The sequence below is a fragment of the Strix aluco genome, chromosome 1, assembly GCF_031877795.1.
Source record: "Strix aluco isolate bStrAlu1 chromosome 1, bStrAlu1.hap1, whole genome shotgun sequence".
NCBI lineage: Eukaryota > Metazoa > Chordata > Aves > Strigiformes > Strigidae > Strix > Strix aluco.
This window is the reverse complement of record NC_133931.1, coordinates 94,005,511-94,029,292: the sequence shown is the minus strand read 5'-3', so window position 1 is coordinate 94,029,292 and position 23,782 is coordinate 94,005,511. Positions and strand designations below refer to the sequence as shown.

Below are 23,782 nucleotides of genomic sequence, written 5' to 3'. Positions count from 1 at the left end.
TGGCGCCTGCGGCTGCCGGCCCAGCGCCCCACGGCCCGGCTGGTTGCTGACCCCGAAGCGCCCTTGCCAGGGCACGGCTCCAGGGCGCTGCCCCGCGCCTGGGGCGCCTTGTGGAGGCGGCTGAGGGGATCTGCCGCCCGGCCGCTCCCGCGCTGCCGCCTCAGGGCTCCCGCCAAGCCCGCCCCGGCCCCACAGCCACTGCCGGCGCTCTGCCCTCCCCGCGGCGGCCGTGGGCGGCGGCCACCGCCTCAGTCGGGGGCGCGGCGGCTCCGGAGGGGCGGGGTTTGCCGTCTCCTCCTCCCACTACCTCTGTTATGGCGGCGCCGGCCCTGACCTTTGTCCGCAGGCTGTGTCGGTGGCCGCTCCGCGAAATACGGTGAGCCCCCATCGCCTGCGCACTGTCCCAGTGGTTGGGGGTCCTGGTGCCGTCCTGCCGCGGGGAGGCACCGCTCCGCGACCCGCCGTCTCCCCGCCGCGCTCGCGGGGTGAGTGGCCGGCGGCGGGCCCCGGGCGGCCTTACCCTCCGCCGCGGCTGCCCGGCAGGGCCCCTCGCGGGGCCGGGGAGGCCGGGGGCGGGCGGCGGTGGGGCCGGGGGGCAGCGGGAGGGGTGGCGGCTGCCGCGGGCCTGGGCTGTCCCGTCTCCCTCCTGCCGGGGCCCGGCGCGGAACCGGGTGCCCTCCTGCCTGTGCCGCTCGGTGAACGGGGGTTCGCGGTCTCTGTGCGGCCCGAAGGGACGTGGTTAATGTGCAGGACGAGACGTCGCTTTCACCGTTGGGTGAGGGAGGTGGATTTCTGCGGAAGATGGGAACGCTTCCAGCCATACCGCCTGCCTTTTAAGTGACTGGACACACAGTGGAGGTGGGAAACGTGCACCTGTTACCTTCCTCAGGCAGGGTCTGCACTCTTCTATTTCTGTCTCTTGAGGCAAATATTTGACCACCAAAGAAATTGCTGGTCAGGCTGTGGGTAAGGCATCTGAAACTCTACTGAAATACAGAGAAGAACGTGTGATTCTGTGCTTTCTTGTGGTTTCACCTATCAGTCCCACAAAAACTAGCTTAACTGTGTGTCCAACTAATTAAGGCTTCTTGATAAGAGTACTCCAGCTTTCCAAATAGTGATATAATATTGCCTGTGGTATGCCTTTAATACATACCATTTTTAAGCTGTTTCCAAATAAAGCATCATATGCAGTAGTGTGTGCTGTGGCAGCTCTGCATTGCCAGCGTCAGTTGGGTTGTGGGAAGTAGAAAGGATGGCTTGAGGACAGGCTGGGAGAGTTGGGGTTGCTCTGCCTGGAAAAGAGAAGGCTCAGGGGAGACCTTATAGCGGCCTTCCAGTACTTAAAGGGGGCCTACAGGAAAGATGGGGAGGGACTCTTTATCAGGGAGCATAGTGACGGAATGAGGGGTAATGGTTTTAGGCTGAAAGAGGGTAGATCTAGATTAGGTATAAGGAAAAAATTTTTTACTGTGAGGGTGGTGAGACACTGGAACATGTTTCCCAGAGAAGTTGTGGCTGCCCCCTCCGTGGCAGTGTTCAAGGCCAGGTTGGACGGGGCTTTGAGCAACCTGATCTAGTGGAAGGTGTCCCTGCCCATGGCAGGGGGGTTGGAACTGGATGATCTTTAAGGTCCCGTCCAACCCAAACCATTCTATGATTCTGTGACTTGCAAGTAGCCTTAGAATTGCATGATTGACATTTTTATTGAAAATAGTGAAATTGGAACTTCTGCTATGTGTTTCTTATTCATACACAGACAATTTTAAAGTATGTCAATTTATAGAATTTTCTCTTGCAATCAAAAATACTTTGAGTATTTATTAAGCTATTTGGTGTGTTATGTATACTCGCTCAGCAAGTTCCTAAGTAGAATAGTGAAGCAGCCATTGTCATACAATAAAGACCTGTAATTGTTAACAACATGCAAATTCAACTGTTACAATGCAGGCTTTCATAAGTGAGATACTTTTACTCAGGTATCTAATTATTTCCATTAGACATGAGTGCATCTTGCCCAGAAAACTCTAGTCATTTATGGATTAAATTGTAATAATTTTTTTCCCAAAGCTTTGTGCAAAATCATTTGAAGTATGTATATGAACATCTTAAGATACAGGGAGAAACAAAAGAATACAAATTGTGTGATCAGCATGACTTCTGCCCTCATTTTTTAAAAAAAAAACCTCTTTAGGCAAGCTTTCTACAGATAAATAATATTAATTTAATATAGCTAAATTGTTACAATGAGAGGGAGAGAAAGCAATTCTAGGTTGAAAAACATGTAAAAGACTGGCCTGCTGGACATCATTAGGCTAGTGGAGTCAGATGTATTTGGAATGATGAGATTCTGTATGTGAAATAAGGTCATAAACATTAATAATGGGTTAATTTTTTAGTTTATAATCAGATATAACACAGAAAAGGGTGCAGTTTTTCCAGTGGTGCAACACCAGACAGGTGGGCTTTATCTTCTATATCAGCAGTATACTAGCAGAATTGTATCAAAGACACTGGCAGCCTTGCTGTGCTAATGAATTTAGGAAGCTTTTTTTGCAGTCTGAATTGGAAAAAAAGAGGCACATCCTTGAAGCACTGGGAGAGGAAGACTCATGCAAATATAAGGGCAAAATGTGAGAATTCCTCTTACTTTGTTGTTTCGGGTTTTTTTTTCCTAAGCAGGACATTCCTAATACTTTCAGACATGGAGTTGTGAGTTCCACAGGCTCTTCTCCCACTTCTTGTGCTGCTCTGTTGCCATATGTAATTTTTCCAGGTTTGAGTTTGTCTGAGGAGTGGGAACGCTGACACAAATGCACAGTCAGAAGAGTTTTACTGGGGCTGTACCCATTTGACTGTCTTTGTGTTCAGCTGTTTTGAGATCGGAGGCCCCACAATTCTGCTGCTGTGGGGCCGTATCTGTGTTTACGGCAGGTCAGACCACTGGGCGCGGAACGTTTGCTGCTGGGAAATCTGCATCCGCATTGGGGGATCCATCCATCGGGGGGTTCCTTCAGGCTAGTTGTATGATCGCAGCACTGAATGCTTATCAGTGGCTGGAGGACATCTCCTGATTTTATGTAATGTAGAAGGGATCTAAGGTGTACGTGCCAAGTCATCTCTGCCGCACAAACCCAGGGGAATGGAGTTGGAAACAAGAGCACTCTCCTGGTCCAAACTAAGGCAGTAACATAGTCACACCCTAAATTATTAGTATGTTCCTTGGTACAGTGTGTTCCTTGGTAGAGATATCTCAGCAACTTTAAAAGGTGGTCAGATCTTACCAAAGACCGATCTTTCCATGAGCAGCTTCTCTTTTATTTCTCAACAGCTCTGAAGAGCCTTTTTCAGAGGAGCATTATTAAATGCTGGTCTTTTTTTAAAGTGGATTGAAAAACAGTTAATTTTTCTCTTAAACTGTTGGCTTGTCCTGGCTTATGTGGCCTTGTTGGTGTTTGCCCATTCCTGGAATACTTCCTGCTTACAGTAAATCTGTCTTTATTACAGTATCTGCTCTTCAGCTTGGGAGGCAGCAGTCCTAAGGGTTTGAGTTCACTTCCATCCTGGCTCTTGAGCAGTGTCCCAAATCTCTTCTTGGCTTCCCTGCATCATCTCATGACAAGACATCTGCATGTTTACAGCCCACCCACACAGCAGGGGCTCAGGTGCTATTAAGTCCCAGCACAATATGCAACAGTCCTTATTCAGTCTGTGCAGCTCTTTTCTACTTCTGTCTGGGAATTAATTGAACCTGCTCTCTGAATTGCTTATCCTTTCCTTGGTAGTGCAGTTGCATTCTTTGGTCATTATATCAAGGGCCCGTTGATACATTTACAGCAAAGCAGGACATCATAACCCTTGCATCTCCTCCTTTTCTTGTCTCTGCAGACCTTACAGCTGTTTTCTGCCTTCCCTCCCACCGTGTTAACTAAACCAGTCAGATGTAAGGCCCTGGGAAAAGGCCCAGGGATTTGTCTTTGCCCTGGAACTGTGTGCATTATGAGGAAACTCCTCTGTTGAGGGTGGAGGAAGAACTGATCTCTTGCAGCTGAGAGATTATTTCTGGCTGTGCTCTGGGGCCTCTTCCAGTGAGAAAAGGCTTGGTATTCCAGGTCATTCCCTGAAAAGACTTCTTTATTGCTGTTAATGGTCTCTTGACTACATCAAGAGTTTTTGTTTGCTTGTTTTTACTATGCGAGGAGGAGTAAACACGGCTACAGATATGCAATAAAGTTTCCTGCATTTGGGGACAATTCCCGATGTCAGCACACCCAGAACCCGTGTAAGCCTGGCCTTGTGGAAAACCTCTTTGAGGCTACTATCATCCTGGAGATGACCAGTAAGTTTGGTGGTATCCCTTCTTCTGTCCTCTTCCTTTTTCCCAGGTTTGGCCATAAGGAGCTAGTCGGCCTCGGAGTCTGCCTTGTGTCCCGGTAGTGGGAAATGTCTAGTCCTTTCTGTCAATCCTATTCAGATAGCTGGGATTGGATACGGACATGCAAATTTTAGTAGTTTTGTTCTGATATTGTCATGCTGGCTGAGCAAAAAGGACACTATTGCCTCTTCACTTCTTACCCACTTTCCTGCTGCCAGGCCCTATTTCTGTATTGCAGCAGCTGCTTTCCTTCTCTTTTGTACTGTCCACTGTCACCCCCAATCCAATCCCCTTTTATAAGGAGGAGGACTGGATTTTTGTAGTGTTGCTCTCAAGTAATATATCAGACTATATTCTTAAAACCCCAGTTTATTATCACTCCTGAGTCTTCTGTGGGTCTGTACCAAAACATCTGGTGATGGCAGTAGAAGTTGCTTTTATGCCTGAAACTTTTGCTCAGATGTTAGGTCTTACCTGAGTTGCATATGGTTTCCCTCCTGATCCGAGTGTGGCATAGGCAGCACGTGTCCTGCAGCCTCCTGAACGTCTGCCCACCAAATTCCCCACCCGCTAGCAGTTGGGTGGGAATGCATCCTGGCATGTTGACATAGGAAATGTGTCCGTGTACATGACTGTGTTTTATCTATAGAACAAAATGTACACCCTGATCCTATACCAGGGTTGCAGTATGGGGTATGCTTTTTACTCCCTGTTGCTGTCTTACATGGGCTCTTGTGTTTTGGTTTCCAGGTCTCTTAAGTCATGCCTCTTGGTGCTGTGTCTCAAGCTGTACTAGCTTGCCTCACTCAGCTGTTTGCTATTCCCTATCAGCCAGCCAACATTTTTTTTTCTGTGACAGATTTCTGTTTATCAGCTTTCCTTGCCTTATGCTGGATTCTGTAGGTCTCAGGTACTCTGCTCCTGCTCTCAAGATAACTGTGCTTGTCTTTTCAAACTTCCCTTCAGTACATCAGGCGTCTAGTTCTAGTTGATGCTTGTGAGCCAAGTTGTCTTGCCCAACCTTTGATGAACTGTGGGCCACAGATCTTGCCTGACCACCAGAAAAGCAAGCAGACCACGTAACTACCTTGATTTTAAATTTTTTTTTTTTTATTTTTTTCAAGCTTAGTCTTTTCTGTCTTGGTGCAGGTCAATAAAAAGCTTAGAGAGCTTGTCATATTTCCTTTACCTTTTAAATAGCAATAATTTTATCTTTATATTAAAAAAAAAACCCCAAAACCCAACAGTTTTCTTTCCTTTCTTGAAACCTTGCCTGATTTGACTTTTGCAGTAACTTTTTGCAGAATACTGGTAAAATCGGCATCCCCTAATGATGTGATTGTAAGGTAACTTTCAGAGTCTTTCAGAAAGGGTTTCATACCACCGATGAATCTTGAATTTCTCTTTTTCTTTAAGGGCTAGAATTCTGAAACATAGCCATTAAACTCATCCACTGTCTTTTGAATACTGAGCCAAATTAGTCAATGGAAAATGAACAATTAAATCTCTTAATGGGAGGCTTTTTCTGCAAATATTGATGTTAATTGCATGAGTTACTACATCTTGTTTGCACATGCAATATGGGGTAGTGGTGGAATGATTGAACACTTGTCCAGAAAAGCATCTTAATAAACTTAATGTCCTTATTTAAGCACCCTCTTAAACTGTTTTGAACTGAAATACATGCAGCAGTTAAAATCGACAGAATGAAATCCGGAGCAGCAAGCTCACTAACTGTATGTAATTGAGCTGGATTTGACAGGTCATAGCTAATATAAGGCTGAGGTGTCTGGAAGTCTTGAAGATGGATTGGCTTGGAACACAGCTTTCTGCTGTAGTTAATTTGCTTTGAAGCAGCTGTTCATTGAAGTCAGAATGACCTTGTCAGCTTTGCCTGCTTAGGTCGGTGATCACTAGGTGGTTCTCTAGCAGCTTTGCTGCCGAGTTCAAAAGAATCTGATAATGTGAATGCAAATAAGGTGGTGGTTAACTACACTTTTTGTCATTGAATTTCCCTGGGCTTGAACAGCTGTTCTCTCCAAAGTGGGCTCTCAAGTAGCTCCTACTTGACTTGAGGAACCACTTACTTTCTGCTCTTGATTTTTAAGATTTCTCTTCCCGTTAGAAGTTAGTTATGAGTTTCTCAAGGAGAATGTAAATACATTTTCAAATGTTTGAGGATTTTTTAAATTTAATATGGTGCTAGGAGTTAATTTTGAACTTTTCCTAGGGTAGGAGATCCTGTCTTTGAATAGTACCGTTCTAAGAAGCTACTTATTTCTCTCTTCCCTTGTACTTCTCCCCCTGTGCAAATTATGTCCTGTCTGCAACTGTAATCTAGTGAAGAGAGCAAGTAAGCTATATTTCATTCTTGCATAGCAGGCCTCATGAGGATGGAAATTGGTCTATTTATTTCTAGCAGAATTTTTGGAACATAGCACATACGAAGAAATGAAAAACACTTGAATGTCAGGAATTCAGGATTCCTAGTGCAAAGCATGACATTATACCTGGGCTTGATATGCAGACTTAACTCCCTGTAATGAACCTTGTTTACAAATAACTTCCATTTATAGTAATGCCAAATGTAGACTCCAGAGGTTTCACTGGTAGTTTTCGTTTTGTTAGACTGAACACATACAGAAGACTGCACCAGTTATGTCAGTCTCTTCTTTTTTTCCACTTTATTGTTGTATTCAGCATAAGTATGTTTGTGATTTTTTTTCCTTATTTCCTGACTCTTTTGTTTTAAAAGAGTAATTTAAGTGTTGATCAATGTTAAATAAGCTGCCTAAAACTATGTATTGATATCCAGTTCAGATTGGATGTTTCTTCATTATTCTGATGTAGTAAATGGTTGAGCCCTTCCTATTGTGATGAGCCCACTCATTACAGTGAGCATTGTTCAAGTTCCCTTCAAATTAATTATAATAAAATTTAGACTGTAATCAGTAAACTCCAGCAAAAACTGTGAGTAAAGATTTTAAAGGTCTTGTTAAACCATCCTTTATTTCACACCGAAACAGAATCCATTGCCGAATAATTCAGTACTAAATGCTCCCCCAGAAAAGAGGAACCAAAAACTCTCTTAGAATGGATTCTGGAAGGCTTCTTTCTTCCATCAAAACTCAGGCTTTAAGTCACTGAATAAGTGGTGCTATTTGTTTGGCTTTGGAAAGCTCTGGCAGTGATTAACACGGAACAACTGGATAATTTGCCAGCATCCTGGTTTTTAAATTATTCTGGCAGTAGTCTTTTATCGCTGAAAGCAATGATATTAAAGAAAAAACTCCCTCTTACAATTGTCAGAATGGCATTTTAGCACCTAGTGCTTTTAATATGAGCACTGTTAAGTAATGCAGGTTAGCCAGCCACAGGAAGGAGACCGTAAGTGTTATTGGTGAGCTAATAACTTCATTATTTTGTTCAGAAGCTACAGACACTTCATGTTGACCTAAATACCTACAGAAAGGGTAACAGCACTAGATGGCAGTAGGTAGATAGATTTCATTTGTGCTGAAATCCAGAGAGAACTTGTGTAATACTTTGTTATGTTGTTGTTTTGATGTGTGTATGAAAGCTGCCTTTTTTTTCTGATGATGTGGAGTACTCCAAGTAGAAATTTCTGTGTTACGGCCAGTGAATGAAGTCTATTTCAATTGAAGATTTAATGGAAGTTATCACTGTGTTGGTTTAGAAAGAAGTAAACACAACTTTGCCCTCAGTGCTATCTGACCACATAGTTCATAGTAGCTTTTTGACTGTTGTAGTGCCAAGCTATGTTTAAAACCAAACAAATTAAAAAAAAAAAACTCAGCCCCCTGCCACGCCCCCCCTGCCAACCCCAAAACTTCCTCCTATCTGAATATGGTAGAGCCCTTCCAACCTGCTCACAAAATTGTCATCTTCTATTGGCATCTGACTCCCCAGAGGGAGAGGGGGTGTTTTCTCTTCCTGTCCTCTCCAACCTAACCTTATTTTTGGCAGAGCAATAAAAGGGAAGAAGTAAGCCACACAAGAGTTGTACCTTGTAGGTCCTGATGTGACTCTTGACATTTCACGTATTTTGTCTGTAGCTAGGGTAGCTTGCAGATGAACCTCCTTCCTTTTGACAGAGGGCACATGCACCCACCCTTCACCCCAGCCTGGTCTGTGATTGTCTGAGCAACGGCAAAGGGGGGGATCTTTGCTTTTAGCAAGTGTTACCATTTCAAGGAGTTCATGGTGTACTTTGTTCTGTGAAGAATCTTTACTAATTTAGGCAGTCGGTAGTTCTGGGGATTTTTTTTTCTGTCATGATCCTGCAGATTGGTTTTTTGAGTGGACATCCTGGCTACAAAGACTGGATGTTTACATTCATCTCAGTCCTGGTTTTGTCCTTGAATGTAGACAGACTTAGAGTGAGCCTGCCAGCTTAGAATTTAAACAGTCACAGTTCAATAGCAAATGTAGTCATCCTATTTTCTGACTGTCCTAGAACAGATTATTCCAATTCCTCCCCTGAAACAGACTCTGAAGGCTTTCACCTGAAAGCTAGAAGAGTTGTGGCTTCAAAGTCTAGTCTAGAGATGAACTGTTAAAGTTAGCGGGCCACCTGTGTACTGCTTCAATAGAGCTAGCAGGTTAAAAGTGTTTGTTTTGCACAGAATCACAGACTGGTTGAGGTGGGAAGGGACCTCTGGAGGCCGTCTGGTCTGACCCCCCTGCTTGAGTAGGGCCCCCTAGAGCTGGTTGCCCAGGACCGTGTGTGGACCCTTGTGAATATCTCTGAGGATGGAGACTCTACCACCTCCCTGGGCAACCTGGGCCAGTGCCTGGTCGCCCTCACAGTGAGAGTTTCCTGCTGTTCAGAGGGAACCTCCTGTGTTTCAGTTAGTGCTATGGCCTCTGGGCCTGTCACTGGGCACCGCTGAAAAGAGCCTGGCTCTGTCTTCTTTACGCCCTCTCTTTGGATATTTATATACATTAATAAGATCCCCCTGAGCCTGTTCTGAACAGGCTGAACAGTCCCAGCTCTCTCACCCTCTCTTCCTATGTGAGATGCTCCAGTCCTTTAATCATCTACATGGACTCTTGCCACTATGTCTGTGTCTCTCTTGGACTGGGGAGCTCAAGACAGTAATTACACAGTAATCCAGGTGTGGCCTCAGCAGTACTGAGTAGAGGGGATTCCATTTTTAAGTGGGAATAAAAATTACTTCCTAAGGGTTAGATTGTGTTGTATGGCTTCTTTGCTGACTCTTTGGCCCTCCAAAAACGTGGCTACTGTTTTTGTTGTAAGGTGCTCTGATAATATTTATTCTGAATATATGGTATAAGAGGTATATAACTTGCAGAATCTGCAATAATTCTTGAATAATCTGGTCCTTAGAAGCCAACTGTTAAAAAGGAGTAAAATTTTTATTCCAAATATGCTATCATTTTATACCATGATAAATGTGCTTGTAAAACACTTACTGTTTCAAACATATCAGTATAGCAAGCTTGTTCCTGAAACAAAAGAATCTTTCTGGTTGGTTTTGTCTTGTTTTTCTTAAGTGCCAGTAAGATGCCAGATGAAACTCACTTTTATTGTGGGGAAAAACTTCCAAGTTATTTGGGTTGCCCAGACCAATTGTTCCTCATAATCTCTACAATGGTAGGAGAAGCCAATATGACTCTGTACGTACTGCATCCCCACTAATAACTGCCATGATCCAATGTGAGCCTCTGACCTCTGCCGTGGGAGCTGTTGCTGTAGGTGCAGCCTTCTAAATGCTATGACTTAAGCTTTTTCAGTGTTTTAGTAAGACATGACTTGAAGTCCCTTGGAATGTGTGTAGTTTTCATTTCTAAAAGTGACAAGCATTCTCAGTGATTTATTTCATATGCAAGACTTACTAGTGTGTCATGTCTATGAGCTTGTCTGTTTCTCTGATAAAACTAAGATCAAGGTATATTACAGAGGGTATCTAAAGAGAAAGTGATAAAACTTTTCAATAACATTGTTATCATAGAACAGCTGCAAAGTCTGCTGTGACAGAAATGTATTTGCAAGTCTTGAATGTATGCAAGAACTGTAGCTCTAAAGTCACCATCAGAGATATTTATCGAGTAAATTGGCCCAGGTCTTTACAGGACACCTGTAAGTTTGTCTGGTTGTGGGTGCTGGAAGTAGTTCCAAAACCAAGAGCTGTGTGCTACTTTGTGCTTAGATCTAATTTGTTTAATTCTAAATTGCCTGAAAGAATTCTGGATTTGGACAGGATAAGCTATTGACAAATACTTCTTCATTATTGTCATATAGCTTGTTCAGTATTCTTTGTGTCCATCCCTACTGCATCCTAGGTATCATGAATTCAGTAGAGAAAGAAAGCCTCAGACAAATTGTTGACTTTCTCTGGTTCAACTGAACTATCAGGAGTGTCAGTGGGTTTTCTAATGCGGATGGGAGCTCCAGCAGCTGGTTGTATCCTTGCCAGAAACCTACCTACCTTGGCCAAAAGCCAAGGTGTACACTTGTGTATGCTTTTCTTGCCATCCATACAGTCAGCAGGATTTGTCCCCAGAAGCCAAATAAAAATGGCTTTTTCCTTCCTCCATTAGCAGCAAAATTAGTTTGACTATTTGTCCGTAACTGTTTTGTTTAAAGTCACCTTGGATAAGCATGTATAAAGAACCTATTTGAGTTTTGTTGCTCTCCAAATACTACAATAAACTTTGAGTGATTCTCAGCAAATGTCACATATACGAATATCACAGCTCTATATTTATCTGCTAACATTCATGTTTATAACTTTTGAATGTGTTTCAGAGGATATCTGTCTGTAAATTTTTGACCTGCAGAGATGTCTTACATGGACTGAGGATGTACAGGAAATTCTCTCATGCTTTAGTCATTCACCACATCCAGTTAACTTAAGTCTGCTAGAGAGAGCTCTTGCAGAGATTTCAGGAGATGATCACAGTTTCCCTCCCAGCAGCTGTGATGAGAGAATATTAACTGTGCCTGTATAGAGCACAAAGAGCAGACCATTTCAGATCTCAGTGAATGGTAATCTAGATCTTTGATTCTTAGCTATTCTTTAATATTGGAAGAAAAAAAAAGAACTATCAAGCACAGCTGAACTACTTACACTAAACAACAGTGATTCAGCACTTCAATTTGCCAACAGACACATCATTATCTTCTAGTTTGTACATGTCAAAACAGTGTAGGAGTATAAAATAGTAAAAGCTGATAAGGATTTGTACACCAAACTTGTGTTTAGAACAACTATTGAAATGTTCTAATGTAAAGGAGGAAATAATTTGACTTTCTTTCTGTTTATTAAAGCAGCATTAAGTGAATTGGTTATAGAGTATTTTCACTGATCTTTTCTACTAGCTAGATATATTGGAAATACCAGAACACTAGAATCATTCCTATTACCTGATAGCAATATATTTCAGTTACTTCACACTAACTACAGTACAGTGAGGTGCTGCCAGGGACTGTACTGAGTCATCAACACTCCATGTTTTCACCATGGTTAATAAAACCTTGTATTTCTCCAAGTGAAACAAATGTATTGATTTCGAGAGAATAAGACTTTCTTAAGCTACTGTTTTTTGGTCTGAGGGGTGATGTACTTGTTCCAATAGATCTCTGGCAGGAGCCTGATAAACAGTAGCATGGCTTTACCAAACAGACCATCTGCATTGGTTCTTGCTACATGAAGAAATAAAATCCCTCTGGCTGCTAAGGTGGGGTTAACCTACTGCTAACCTGCTGCGACCTACTAACTTGGATTACTACTAACCTACTGCCGTGGTGCATGTTAGCAGGTGATAGCAGTGAAGGGCTTAACAATGAGCCTGTGAATTTATGGGGGGAAAGTACAGACTGCTTTGCATGCAGTAGTTACTGCAAGTTAGTTGACTCATTCATTGTAAGGTGTAAAGGTTGCTGTCATGAAAAGTGTGGCTTTTTGGTTTTAACTCAAAGGAGCAACTCCACTATTTATTCTGTTACCCTCTTTTGTAGTTGCTACATGTTAGAAAATGTAAAAGTTACTGAAATTTGAACAGGCACAAATTGTTAGAGATAATCTCTGCTTCTCCATCTTCTGAATGAAGACTGAATTTCATCTGCCCACATTCTGAATTGGTTTAGTTTCAATTACAGAATAACAGAATCATCTAGGTTGGAAAGGACCTTGAAGATCATCTAGTCCAACTGTTAACCTAGCACTGACAGTTCCCAACTACACCATATCCCTCAGCGCTATGTCGACCCTACTCTTAAACACCTCCAGGGGTGGGGACTCCACCACCTCCCTGGGCATCCTATTCCAACACCTAACAACCTGTTCTGTAAAGAAATGCTTCCTAATATCCAGTCTAAACCTTCCCTGGCGCAACTTGAGGCCATTACCTCTTGTCTTACTGCTCATTACTTGGTTAAAGAGACTCATCCCCAGCTCTCTGCAACCTCCTTTCAGACAGCTGTAGAGGGCAATGAGGTCTCCCCTCAGCCTCCTCTTCTCCAGACTAAACAACCCCAGGTCCCTCAGCCGCCCCTCATACGACATGTGCTCCAGACCCTTCACCAGCTTCGTTGCCCTTCTCTGGACACACTCGAGTAATTCAATGTCCTTTTTGTAGTGAGGGGCCCAAAACTGAACACAGGAATCGAGGTGCAGCCTCACCAGCACCCAGTACAGGGGTAAGATGACTTCCCTGTCCCTGCTGGCCACACTATTTCTGATGCAAGCCAGGATGCCATTGGCCTTCTTGGCCACCTGGGCACACTGCTGGCTCATGTTCAGCCGGCTGTCAATCAGCACCCCCAGGTCCCTCTCTGACTGGGAAATTAATGCCAATTAATGGCAGAGGATCTTGAAAGAGGTGCATACAAATGAGGGGAAGTGCAAGTTTTCACATGGGATGGTTGTGGAAGCAGGTGCAGGCTTCTTCAAGATGACATAAGTTGCAAAGGAAGATGTTCATGTGTCAGATATGGTTACTCCACATTTCCCAGTATAAGAGAAGAAACTTGAAAGGACAGGACTAGAAATTAACAGCTGAAGTAATTTGACTTTATAAGAACTGTCAAGCTGAGGTTTTAGTATGATACCATCACTGCCTACTACACAACTCCTGTATGTAAGAAAGTCTGTCTGTACCAGTTACAGGCGTACTGCTTTCCACCTAAAAGTCTGACAAGATACTGTAACAGACATCATAGTCATTTGATAGACACTCATGAAAAACAAAATAATTCTGCAGGGAGAAAAAAAAAAGAACCCGAAAGGAGTATATGACAAGAAATAGTGTGTATAGTCAGATGATCTGAAGTTCTTTAGGAAAAGCCTGTAACATGACGACATAAAGAGGGTTGCTTTGCTTCTACAACCAGAAGAACCTCCACCCAGAATTTCTGTATTAATTAACCATCCACCCCTCACATACCAGTCCCCCCCCTTTTTTTTTTCTCTAACAGCAAAGGAGGAATGATTGCTGTAAACATGCCACAGGCTGCTCAGTTTGCTTTAGTAGTCTGGTGCCTCTTTTCCCAGCTCAGCTCTAGGTAGCTTATATGGAGAGAATAACTGGAGGACCAAGAGGTATGGTGGAAATTTGACATTAGCCCTCTCTGCCTTCTTATATTGCTGTGCAAGTGCTTGGGCAATGTGAAAATTTATGAATCCTTTGTTACATTATCGTGTAGGTAAACATTGGTTTGGATTCAGTAGTATATAACTAATGGCATGATGAATGGTGATTTGGGCAATGTGCAGATTAAAATTTCTACTGATTTTTATGTTAACAATATAGACAGTAGCTTTCTCTTGCTCAGCAAAATGGAGTATAACTTTATTGCATGCAGAAAATACTGTAAGTGAATGTGGAAAACAGTAACACTATTTTCCTAGTTACCAAGAAAGCTACAAAGTAGTGGTACTGCTGATGCTTTGTTCATTGATAACTAAATAATGACAACCTTTCTTTTTCCTTTTTTTAATCATCTCTTTAGAGATTCTGATACAAAGTCTCAGGGGAAAAAAAATAAGAGAAGTCGGTGTCTCAGGTTGAATTTCTTTTTCCAGATGGTCCACTTATTTTCTGACAGTTGCATTTCTTTTCCAGATCCCTTTCTTTCTCCTCCATGGAGAAAAATCAGGATAATTTTGAGGGAGGACCAAAATGGGAGAAGTGCTACTGAAAGAGGGGGACTGAAGCCTGAGACTCTTCTTGGAGTGGGAATACTTCCTGGCCAGGCGCCAGCAGACAGGGACTGTCCTGGGTACCCCACCAGGTAGAGCCTGTGGTTCTCCCACTGTGGATGTGTGTGTCCCAACAGCAGGAGGACAGGGAGTGAGGAGGTCTCATTTGGTTGCTCCCCTGCTTGACTTCGGAGCAGCTTCTCAGAGCAGGTGCTGGAGCAGACCCGGTGAAGCTCTTGGGATAAGTTTTGGACTCCTGTCCCTTGCAGAAGAGTTGAGGCTCTGGCTGGCACCTCAGAAACGGTGATGGGCTGAGCTGGGCAATGTGTGCTGTCTCCTTGTTTCAGGGACTCTGGAAAGGCATGGAATCAGAAGCTTGTTTTAGGCTATAACCAAGCACTTGGTGCCTTGAGGTTTGTGGGAATTGTTTGCTTTGTATCCTAACTAAAAAAAACAATGCATACAACTCTTTCTACAGTAGCAGCAGCAAAATGGTACTTTGTTTTATTTTCTCTTAAGATGGAAAGAACATGAGCAGAAATACTGCCACTTTATGATGCTGTAATACCAGGTCTGTGTGAAATGGCAAGGGGTAGTTACCGTGCTGCTCACTGTTCTGCATGAGGAATGTATGAGAAGAGGAGTGGAAAAATCACAGCACCTTGAGATAGTGATCATGGCAAAGAAGAGATGTTGTGTGGGTTATCTGAAGTATTACACATAATGTACAAAAGATATCCACATCTTCTATTACGCATATGTTCCAGGATTCATCTGAGTGACAGTTTAATGTACTGCTTATTTCTGTCTGATAACACTTCCTATTCTTTTTTCTTCCTTGGCTCTCTAAAGCTAGTTACAATAATGTGAAATGAGGATTTTCCAGTTCTGTCAGGAGTTTTAAACCCACATGTTTCTAGCACCACCCGCTGCTTTTAATCCTAATAGGATTTTTAACTGCTTTTGTCTGTGCTTTGTTTCCCCAGGATCTACTAACATTTAAAAGAAAACCTTTATTAAATAAATGGAAGATGGAGTTCAGGTATATCCATCCCTTTCTTTTGCTGAGCTTGTCTGATGTTGCTTATGCACAGAGATCTTTTGGTTTCTGTTTAGTTTTAATGAGGAAACTGCCAAGTTGTTTTAAAATAAACAGCCAGCATTTTACAAAAAGTTGGCATTTTTAGGTCTATATAAAGTCCTTATGCAAGTGATAGAACTACACTGTAATGAGGGGCCCTGTATTTAACAGGCTTTGCAGTCTTTGCTTAACAGTAAGAAACTGCTTTCACTGTAATTGACTTTAAAAATCTTAATTAAGAGCCTTATGTTTGAATGTTTATCAGGAAAAGAGCCATTTATGTGAACAGGTAGAATGAATAGGATGAGCTTGCGAAGCATCCAGAATGACTGCATGGGAACAAAGAGACGTCCAAGGCAAGGGAATAAATATGAAATGATCGTCAGCCTGGATGTTTCTGGTTCAGGCAGTGATGCCCAGGATTTATCTCTTTTTTTCAGAGTGTACAGCTTGTGAAGTACAAAGTGAATGATTGCAGGAGTGCATGGGCATTTGTCGTGGACTTGTGGCTGCTCTGCCAAGTTGTGACTCCTCTTGCTTCTTTCTTTGGTGAGAGCTGTTGTTTTACCCAGCTGGGGTGAGGTGCCAGACCCTCACCACTCTTCCATGGGTGCCAGTACAATAAAGGTAATTTGTAGCAGTGGGACAGTGGCAGCTAATTGCCTGCAAGGTGCAATAAAGAGAGGAAGCTTTGCAAAGGAAATCATTTAGCTTTGTTGCAGCAAGTAGATGTGAAGGGGTTTTTGACTGCCTTTCTTAGGCTTCTTTTTCTGCTTGGATTGAAACAAGTGCCAGTTTGACACCAGTGGTTTCTAGGTCAGGTTCCAGGCTCTCTGCCTCCCTTGTGTGGTTTCTGCAAAATCTGGGGTGGTTCAGTGAGGCTGCTAAAACGAGGCATGGATTTGCTTGGGAGGGAGTGAGGGATTAAGAAGGTTTCAGTGACACAGCAAAGGAGCAGCAGGTGGAGGGAGTGAGTCTTCCCCATAGTGGGCTACAGCAGCCTCTCCTGCTCCTCAGTCTTTGGGACTGTGGCACAGCATCACTGTGTGGCCCCAGAGATGGCAGTGCTGTTGCCTGTACTGACAGGTGGCAGGTCATCTCCTCCTCACTCTTTATGTGATCTATGTGGGGTCAAGGAGCTCTGCTCCTGCTGTTTGTGTATCTCTCTTCAGAATGAGGTCCTGCCCAAGATTAATAAATTGCAAAATAACTTAATTTTTCGTTTTCATTTTCATCCTTTGTTATTTTAATAAATAGTAGCAGTCAGCTTAGCCTTAGCACGTTGAGAACTGGTGATCATTGCTAATGTATAGTAAATGTCCTCTGAGATCAGAAGGTAGAGAGAAAGGAGTGAATTGTAGATATCCTGAAGAGAACTGAGCTACAAGCAGCAAGGAAGAACTAAAGAAGAGAGGCCTTTTCTTATGAACTTTCATAAACAGCTAAGTTGCACAATCTCGTGTTACAAAGCAGTAGGTAAGGAAGAAAAGTTAAGAATGAAAGATGAAGTATTTGAAGTGGATAGATAACGTATTTTACCCAAACATTTTTATAGCTAAGAAGTAAAACTGGATATAACCAAACAGCAAAGGAAAGTAGCTCCAAGTCTGAACTTACTAAAAGACCATTCCACGTTTCCCCAGCCAGATTTTTTTAATTCACTTAACTGTTTTCTCATCCTCTTCTAACTTGTCCACTTTGCATCCTTAATAAGGAAGAGAACTTGTGACCTGCTAAGTGCCAGAAACCCCTTAACCCCAAGTATACGTGCGTACATACCTTCAGACTGGCTGCTGTGCTATTCCTCTCTCCCCAGCTGCCCATCCTCAACTCCTGTTGGTTTATGGTCACTATCAAATAGTATACAAAAGACATTCTTAAAACCTATCTATAATACTGACCATAGCCAAGCTGGAGTGAAGTCCAGATTGTCAAACATGTTGTAAACCTAAATCTCCCTTTTTAAACATTGAATCCACTTCAGTATAGTCAATGCTTAGACTGACAAAAAAAAATTGTGTCAGATACACAGATTATCTTGGGAACAGCAGAATTCAAATAGTTCCAAAGATGGCTAGCAAAATTGGAGGGGAAAAAAAAAAACAAACAAATCCAAAAGAAACCACTAGTCGTCTTCCTGCATTCTTATTTTCTTCCTGTAAATGTGACTTTAAAAACATGTTTGGGGATAGGATCTGAAAGCGAGCGTCATGTTCTATGACTGTGGGACAAACTAATCGGAGAAACTCAGTATTAAAAAACTTGTATTTGTTTAGGTACACTTTTTCCTGTCAAAGGGCTTTTATTGATGCTGGATGTAAAGTCCTCAAGTTGGCTAAATAGGCTCCCAGTTGGTTGTATAAACTTGTTAAACTGTGACACAGTTTTCTGAACACATCAGTTTGAATGTTAGTTCAACTGGCAGATGATTAACCCATGTCTATCTGGGTGCACTGCTGTGTTAATAAAGGCCTACACATGATCAATTTAAATAAGAAGACTTTCTGTACCTGCAACATTTTTTATAACCTATCTATTTTGTATTGTTCAGATAGATTTCTTTTTACTAACATAAGATTTTGAAGCAGATTCTGGAATTCTTTCTCTTTGAAAGAATTTATTTATTTAACAGAAAATATTCTTTCCATTTCTGTCATTCAAACTTGGTAGCCCCAAAATACCAGAACTTAGAGTTTATTAATACAGAAGGGCTGTAATAGAACATAAAACCAATAGATCTTACAAACATTTTTACAAGACAACTAAAACCTTCTATCTGCATGAAATGAGAGAGTAATAAAATTAATTGGACACAATTGACATTCTTGACACTTCCTGCCTGCAACTTTTAGGCTTGCAACAGAAAATAAATTTTATTTAAGAAATAAGAGCATTGAGGATGTTTTTGAAGTAGGCAGTAGAATTTTTCTAGAATTCTCATTAGGTGTGTATAAAAAGGCATAATTTTCATGTTAGGTATGATTTTTAAATGATGGTTCTGTAAGTGAAATGTTAACAGATTAAATTAATGATTAAACATTCTATCAGTCTGCATTTGAGATAATCATTAATTTTTCAAATGTGACTAGTTATGAAATCTATCATATATGATCTAACATGACAGCTGTGTCTAAATGGGGAAGGTTTGGGGTTTTTTTGTTCTTACTAAAATAGAGAAGAAACATTTGATACATAAAACTGCTAACATTTTAAAAATAGTAAAAATACTTAATGTATATTGCAATTTAACCAAATAAAGCTGAGGTAACATCCTTTTGCCCTACTGAAACAAACCAAAATTATTAGACTTCTTGGCTTTTGATTCCAAACTCTGTTGAAGTAAACTAGCTTTTACAAAGCATTATAGCATTGGGTTAGGTTTGGTTCTTTGGAGTGAGGTTTGGGTTTTTTGGTTTTTGGGGTTTTTTGATGGAATTACCTTTTTTCTGGTGGAGAGTTCTTCTCCTAGAATATTGTGACCACCTGGTGGTTTTTTGGTTGGGTTTTTTTGGTGTTTTGTTTTGGTTTTTTTTCGTTTGTTTTTTTGCAGGTGTCTACAGGCTGGTTTACAGTTTACAGCCAGTCCTTTTTGAAATTAGCCTTCGCTTATGCTGCCCTGACTGGAGAACCAGGCTTTCAGTTTGAAGTGTTTCTGGATAGAAGCACACAAACTTGACCACAAAAAAACAGGCTGCATACTCGTTTCAATTCATAGACATATAAAGCTCCTAATGTTTCATACAGAGATTAAAAACCATTAATAAAAGGTTTCTGTGTTTCTTATTTGTTTGTCATGGACAGAACCTGTAGGGCTCTGATGTATTCCAGAAACAGCAAAACATTGGTTTACTACTGCTGCCATTTAGTGGTCTACATATGATCATCTGATATATTATGGCATAGTTTCTTTGTCATCTGGCAGCATTAAATCTAGTGCTTTACATACTAGAGAATGATAATGTCATATTCTCCAAAGGTTAATTATGTTGCAGCTAAAGCAAACTTCTAAAGCAACTTTCTTGTAATTTTTAGTATCCTGCTTTTTGTTGTTGTTTCAATCAGTGCAGGTACAAATAGTTGATGTTATACTTTAAATGTCTTTTAAAAGTGGTATATTTGTTTCTCCTCTAGTCTTACACAGAAACCAAGCAATGGGATATTTTTTTTCCACTTACTAACAGGCAAGCGCAAGCTGTTTGCATTCCATCAATTTACCTGCACATGACTGCAGCCACCATGCAAGTCAGCCAGCAAGACTTTGAAAAGGCTCAAGAACAAGTGAAGCTTTTGAAAAAGGATCCTGGGAATGAAACTAAGTTGAAGCTCTATGCTTTGTTTAAGCAGGTAGGCTTGACTTACTTTGTTTCATAAGGGGCATTTATAATCTGAGGGGATGGACCTGTAAAATGTTTACTTAAAAAGGGTTGTTCAAATGTATTGTGTCTTAACAAGCTCTTCATTTCAAGTGCTCAGATTCTGTTCTTAAAGAGCCAGCCCCTCAAACCCTGCCTGAATTCTGAGGGAGACCAAGCCTGTTTCATCGTGTAAATCATGCTTTGAATAGAAACCTTTATTCAAAGAAATAGAGCCAATTTGCATCAATTGTGTGATGCCTTCCATATAATATACCATATATTGATGCAGCTCTGGAAAATGGCTTATGCCTAGGAAAAAGAGTATGTCACATGCTTCCTCTTAAATTTGTTGTATCTACAGTCAGTCAGCTGGGCCTATAATATAATGATGTTGACATTTAAAGGTTGATTTCTGAAGCTTTTTCCCTTTTTTTTTTTGCATGGTCGTTGTAGTTTTTTTTGATTCAAGGAACTGTTCCTCTACGCTTTGAGTGAAGGTTATTCTTTACTACAGCATGGAAGAAGACCTTTGTGGAAATAGTTGCAAGTCCTTAGTGGGGTTTGTACTGGTATTTGGGGCAGTATTTGTGGATCAAGATTGGCTGCAGCATCAGTACAGGCTGTGGCTTGTTATATTGAAGAAGGCAATCAATTGCTGCTTTAAATAAAGACTTAGACAGCTGACTGTTCCAGGTAGTTTTACTAATTAATAATAGTGAGCTCATAAATGTGTTCTTTCTTTCCTGCCCCCCACTTGAAATATTTCTCTCTGACAGTGTACTTTTCTTCAGGAAAACTGATCATAGAATAGGGAAGAGGGGCTCAGGAAAGCTGGTTAATATTCAAAGATCCTCCAAGCACAGAAGCGATACATCCCAATAAAGAGGAAGTCGGATAAGACCACCAGGAGGCCTACATGTATGAATGACAAGCTCCTGAACAAGCTCAAACACAAAAAGAAAGCCTACAGAGGGTGGAAGTGAGGACAGACAGCCTGGGAGGAATACAGAGGAACAGCAGCCAGGGATCAGGTTAGGAGGGCCAAAGCCCTGACAGAATTAAATCTGGCCAGGGATGTCAAGGACAACAAGAAAAGCTTCTACAGGTATGTAGGTGACTACAGAAAGAAGGACTAGGGAAAATGTGAGCCCTCTCCAGAAGGAAATGGGAGACCTGTTTACCCAGGATACGGAGAAGGCTGAGGTACTCAAAGATTCTTTTTGCCTCAGTCTTCACTGGCAAGTGCTCCAGCCACACCGCCCAAGGAGCAGAAGGCAAAGGCAGGGACTGGGAGAATGAAGAACTACCCACTGTAGGAGAAGATCAGGTCTGAGACCATCTAAGCAACCTGAAAGTGCACAAGTCCATGGAACCTGATGAGATGCGTCCACAATCCTGAAGGAACTGGCAGATGAAGTGGCTAAGCCACTATCCATCATATTTGGGAAGCTGTGACAGTTCGGTGAAGTTCCTGCTGACTGGAAAAAGGGTAACATAACCCCCATTTTTAAGAAGGGGGGAAAAAAAAAAAAAAGACCCAGGGAACTACAGGCCAGTCAGTCTCACCTGGCAAGATTGTGGAGCAGATCCTCCTGGAAAGTGTGCTAGGGCACATGGAAAACAAGGAGGTGATTGGTGACAGCCAACATGGCTCCACTAAGGGCAAATCATGCCTGACAAATTTGGTGGCCTTCTACAATTGGGTTACAGCGTTGTTGGATGAGGGAGGAGCAACTGACATCATCTACCTGGACTTGTGCAAAGCATCTGACACTGTCCCACATGACATCCTTGTCTCTAAATTGGAAAGACATGGATTTGATAGACAGACCACTTAGTGGATAAGATAAGGAATTGACTGGATGGTCACATTCAAAGAGTTGCGGCCAATGGCTCGATGTCCAAGTGACAAGCAGTGATGAGTAGCGTTCCTCAGGGGTCAGTGTTGGGACCGGCGCTGTTTAACATCTTTGTTGGTGACACGGACAATGGGATCGAGTGCAGCCTCGGCAAGTTTGCTGATGACACCAAGCTGTGTGGTGTGGCTGACACGCTGGAGGGAAGGGATGTCATCCAGAGCGACCTTGACAGGCTTAAGAGATGGGCCTGTGCAAACCTCGTGAAATTCAACAAGGACAAGTGCAAGGTCCTGCACATGGGTCAAGACAATCCCAGGCACAAATACAGGCTGGGGGATGAGTGGATTGAGAGCAGCCCTGTGAAGAAGGACTTGGGGATATTGGTGGATGGAAGACTGACTATGAGCCAGCAATGTGCGCTCACAGCCCAGAAAGCCAACTGTATCCTGGGCTGCATCAAGAGAAGTGTGGCCAGCAGGTCGAGGGAGGTGATTCTCCTCCTCTACTCCACTCTTGTGAGACCCCACCTGGAGTGCTGTGTCCAGCTCAGGGGCCCCCAACATAAGAAGGACACGGACCTGTTGGAGCAGGTCCAGAGGAGGCCACGAAGATGATCAGGGGCTGGAGCACCTCCCCTGTGAGGACAGGCTGAGAGAGTTGGGGTTGTTCAGCCTGGAGAAGAGAAGGCTCTGGGGAGACCTTATAGCAGCCTTCCAGTGCTTAAAGGGGGCCTACAGGAAAGGTGGAGAGGGACTCTCCATCAGAGTGTATAGTGATAGGACAAGGGGTAACAGTTTTAAACTGAAAGAGGGTAGATTTAGATTAGATACAAGGAAGAAATTCTTTTCTGTGAGGGTGATGAGACACTGGAACAGGTTGCTCAGAGAAGTTGTGGCTGCCCCCTCCCTGGCAGTGTTCAAGGCCAGGTTGGACGGGGCTTTGAGCAAACTGATCTAGTGGAAGATATAGTGGAAGGGGGGTTGGAACCAGATGATCTTTAAGGTCCCTTCTAACCCAAACCTTTGGGTTGGATTCTATGGTACTTCAGAATAACTTAGCCTCTTGCAGTTCAAGTGGTCCAGTGCCCTTGCTCACAGTAGGGACAACTTTGAAGTAAGATCCAGCTTAATAGATCCTATGCAAAGGTTTCTTTGTTCACACAGCTTACAAGTCTTTAGCTTTCTTTTCAAGTATAAAACGTACACAGTTTTTGAGATAGGAGAACTTAATATGCATGGGTGTTTTGGAAGCTAGTGTCTCGTATTGGTTAGGTGCTCCTGAAAGTCCAGCACCGGGTATCAGGAAATATCCACACTGAAAATTTCATGGTATGTTAACTGTCTGAATGTTGTCCAACCACTAGGTATTCCTTCTGTCTCAGAGTTGAATTCTGTATCCTGATCAGATAAATATTCTTAACAGTCATCATCTTTTCTACCAAGACATCTAAACTTTAATCAGAGGTTTGAGTAAGTTTTGTTTTACTCTCTTCTCAGGCTACTGAAGGTCCCTGCAATTCTCCAAAACCAGGTATGCTGGACTTTGTCAAGAAAGCCAAGTGGGATGCATGGAATTCTCTCGGCAATTTGTCTCAGGTGACAATACCTATAATTTCACTTAGCTACTTTGTAGATTACCTTGAAATGCCTCATCTGTAAGTGAATGGCTGATGTCACACATTATATGCTAGTTGAGCGACTCTGCTTCAGACACCAGAATGGTTTGCACCATATTCTACAGTCATTTAGTTGCTTCTGTGTTTGGAAGGTTTTTTTATTGTGTAAGCCTAGTTCTACATTATTACTACCAGCTTGTACCAGTGTAAGATATTTTACATACGTGTTGACTTTCAATAAAATAGTGGTTTTCGCATGATGTTCTATTCTGGTCTTCCCTTTAAGAAAGATGGCTTGAGCTTCTCAGTT

General features: G+C 42.3%; 1 protein-coding gene across 6 annotated transcripts in view; it reads left to right on the top strand.

Moving 5' to 3' along the window:
- Positions 1-264: 264 nt before the first annotated feature.
- ECI2 (enoyl-CoA delta isomerase 2) overlaps positions 265-23,782 on the top strand; it is a 36,174-nt gene continuing 12,656 nt past the window's right edge. Inside the window, exons 1-5 of one of the 6 annotated variants that reach the window (XM_074827474.1) lie at positions 331-376; positions 15,549-15,604; positions 16,084-16,192; positions 19,825-19,987; positions 23,354-23,452. In XM_074827474.1, the coding sequence (XP_074683575.1) occupies positions 16,128-16,192; positions 19,825-19,987; positions 23,354-23,452 (327 nt within the window). In that variant the 5' untranslated portion in view covers positions 331-376; positions 15,549-15,604; positions 16,084-16,127. Of the gene's footprint in view, positions 486-760; positions 859-15,548; positions 15,605-16,083; positions 16,271-19,824; positions 19,988-23,353; positions 23,453-23,782 lie in introns of those variants that run through there. The other 5 variants (XM_074827485.1, XM_074827514.1, XM_074827522.1 and 2 more) reach the window with 5 other exon arrangements.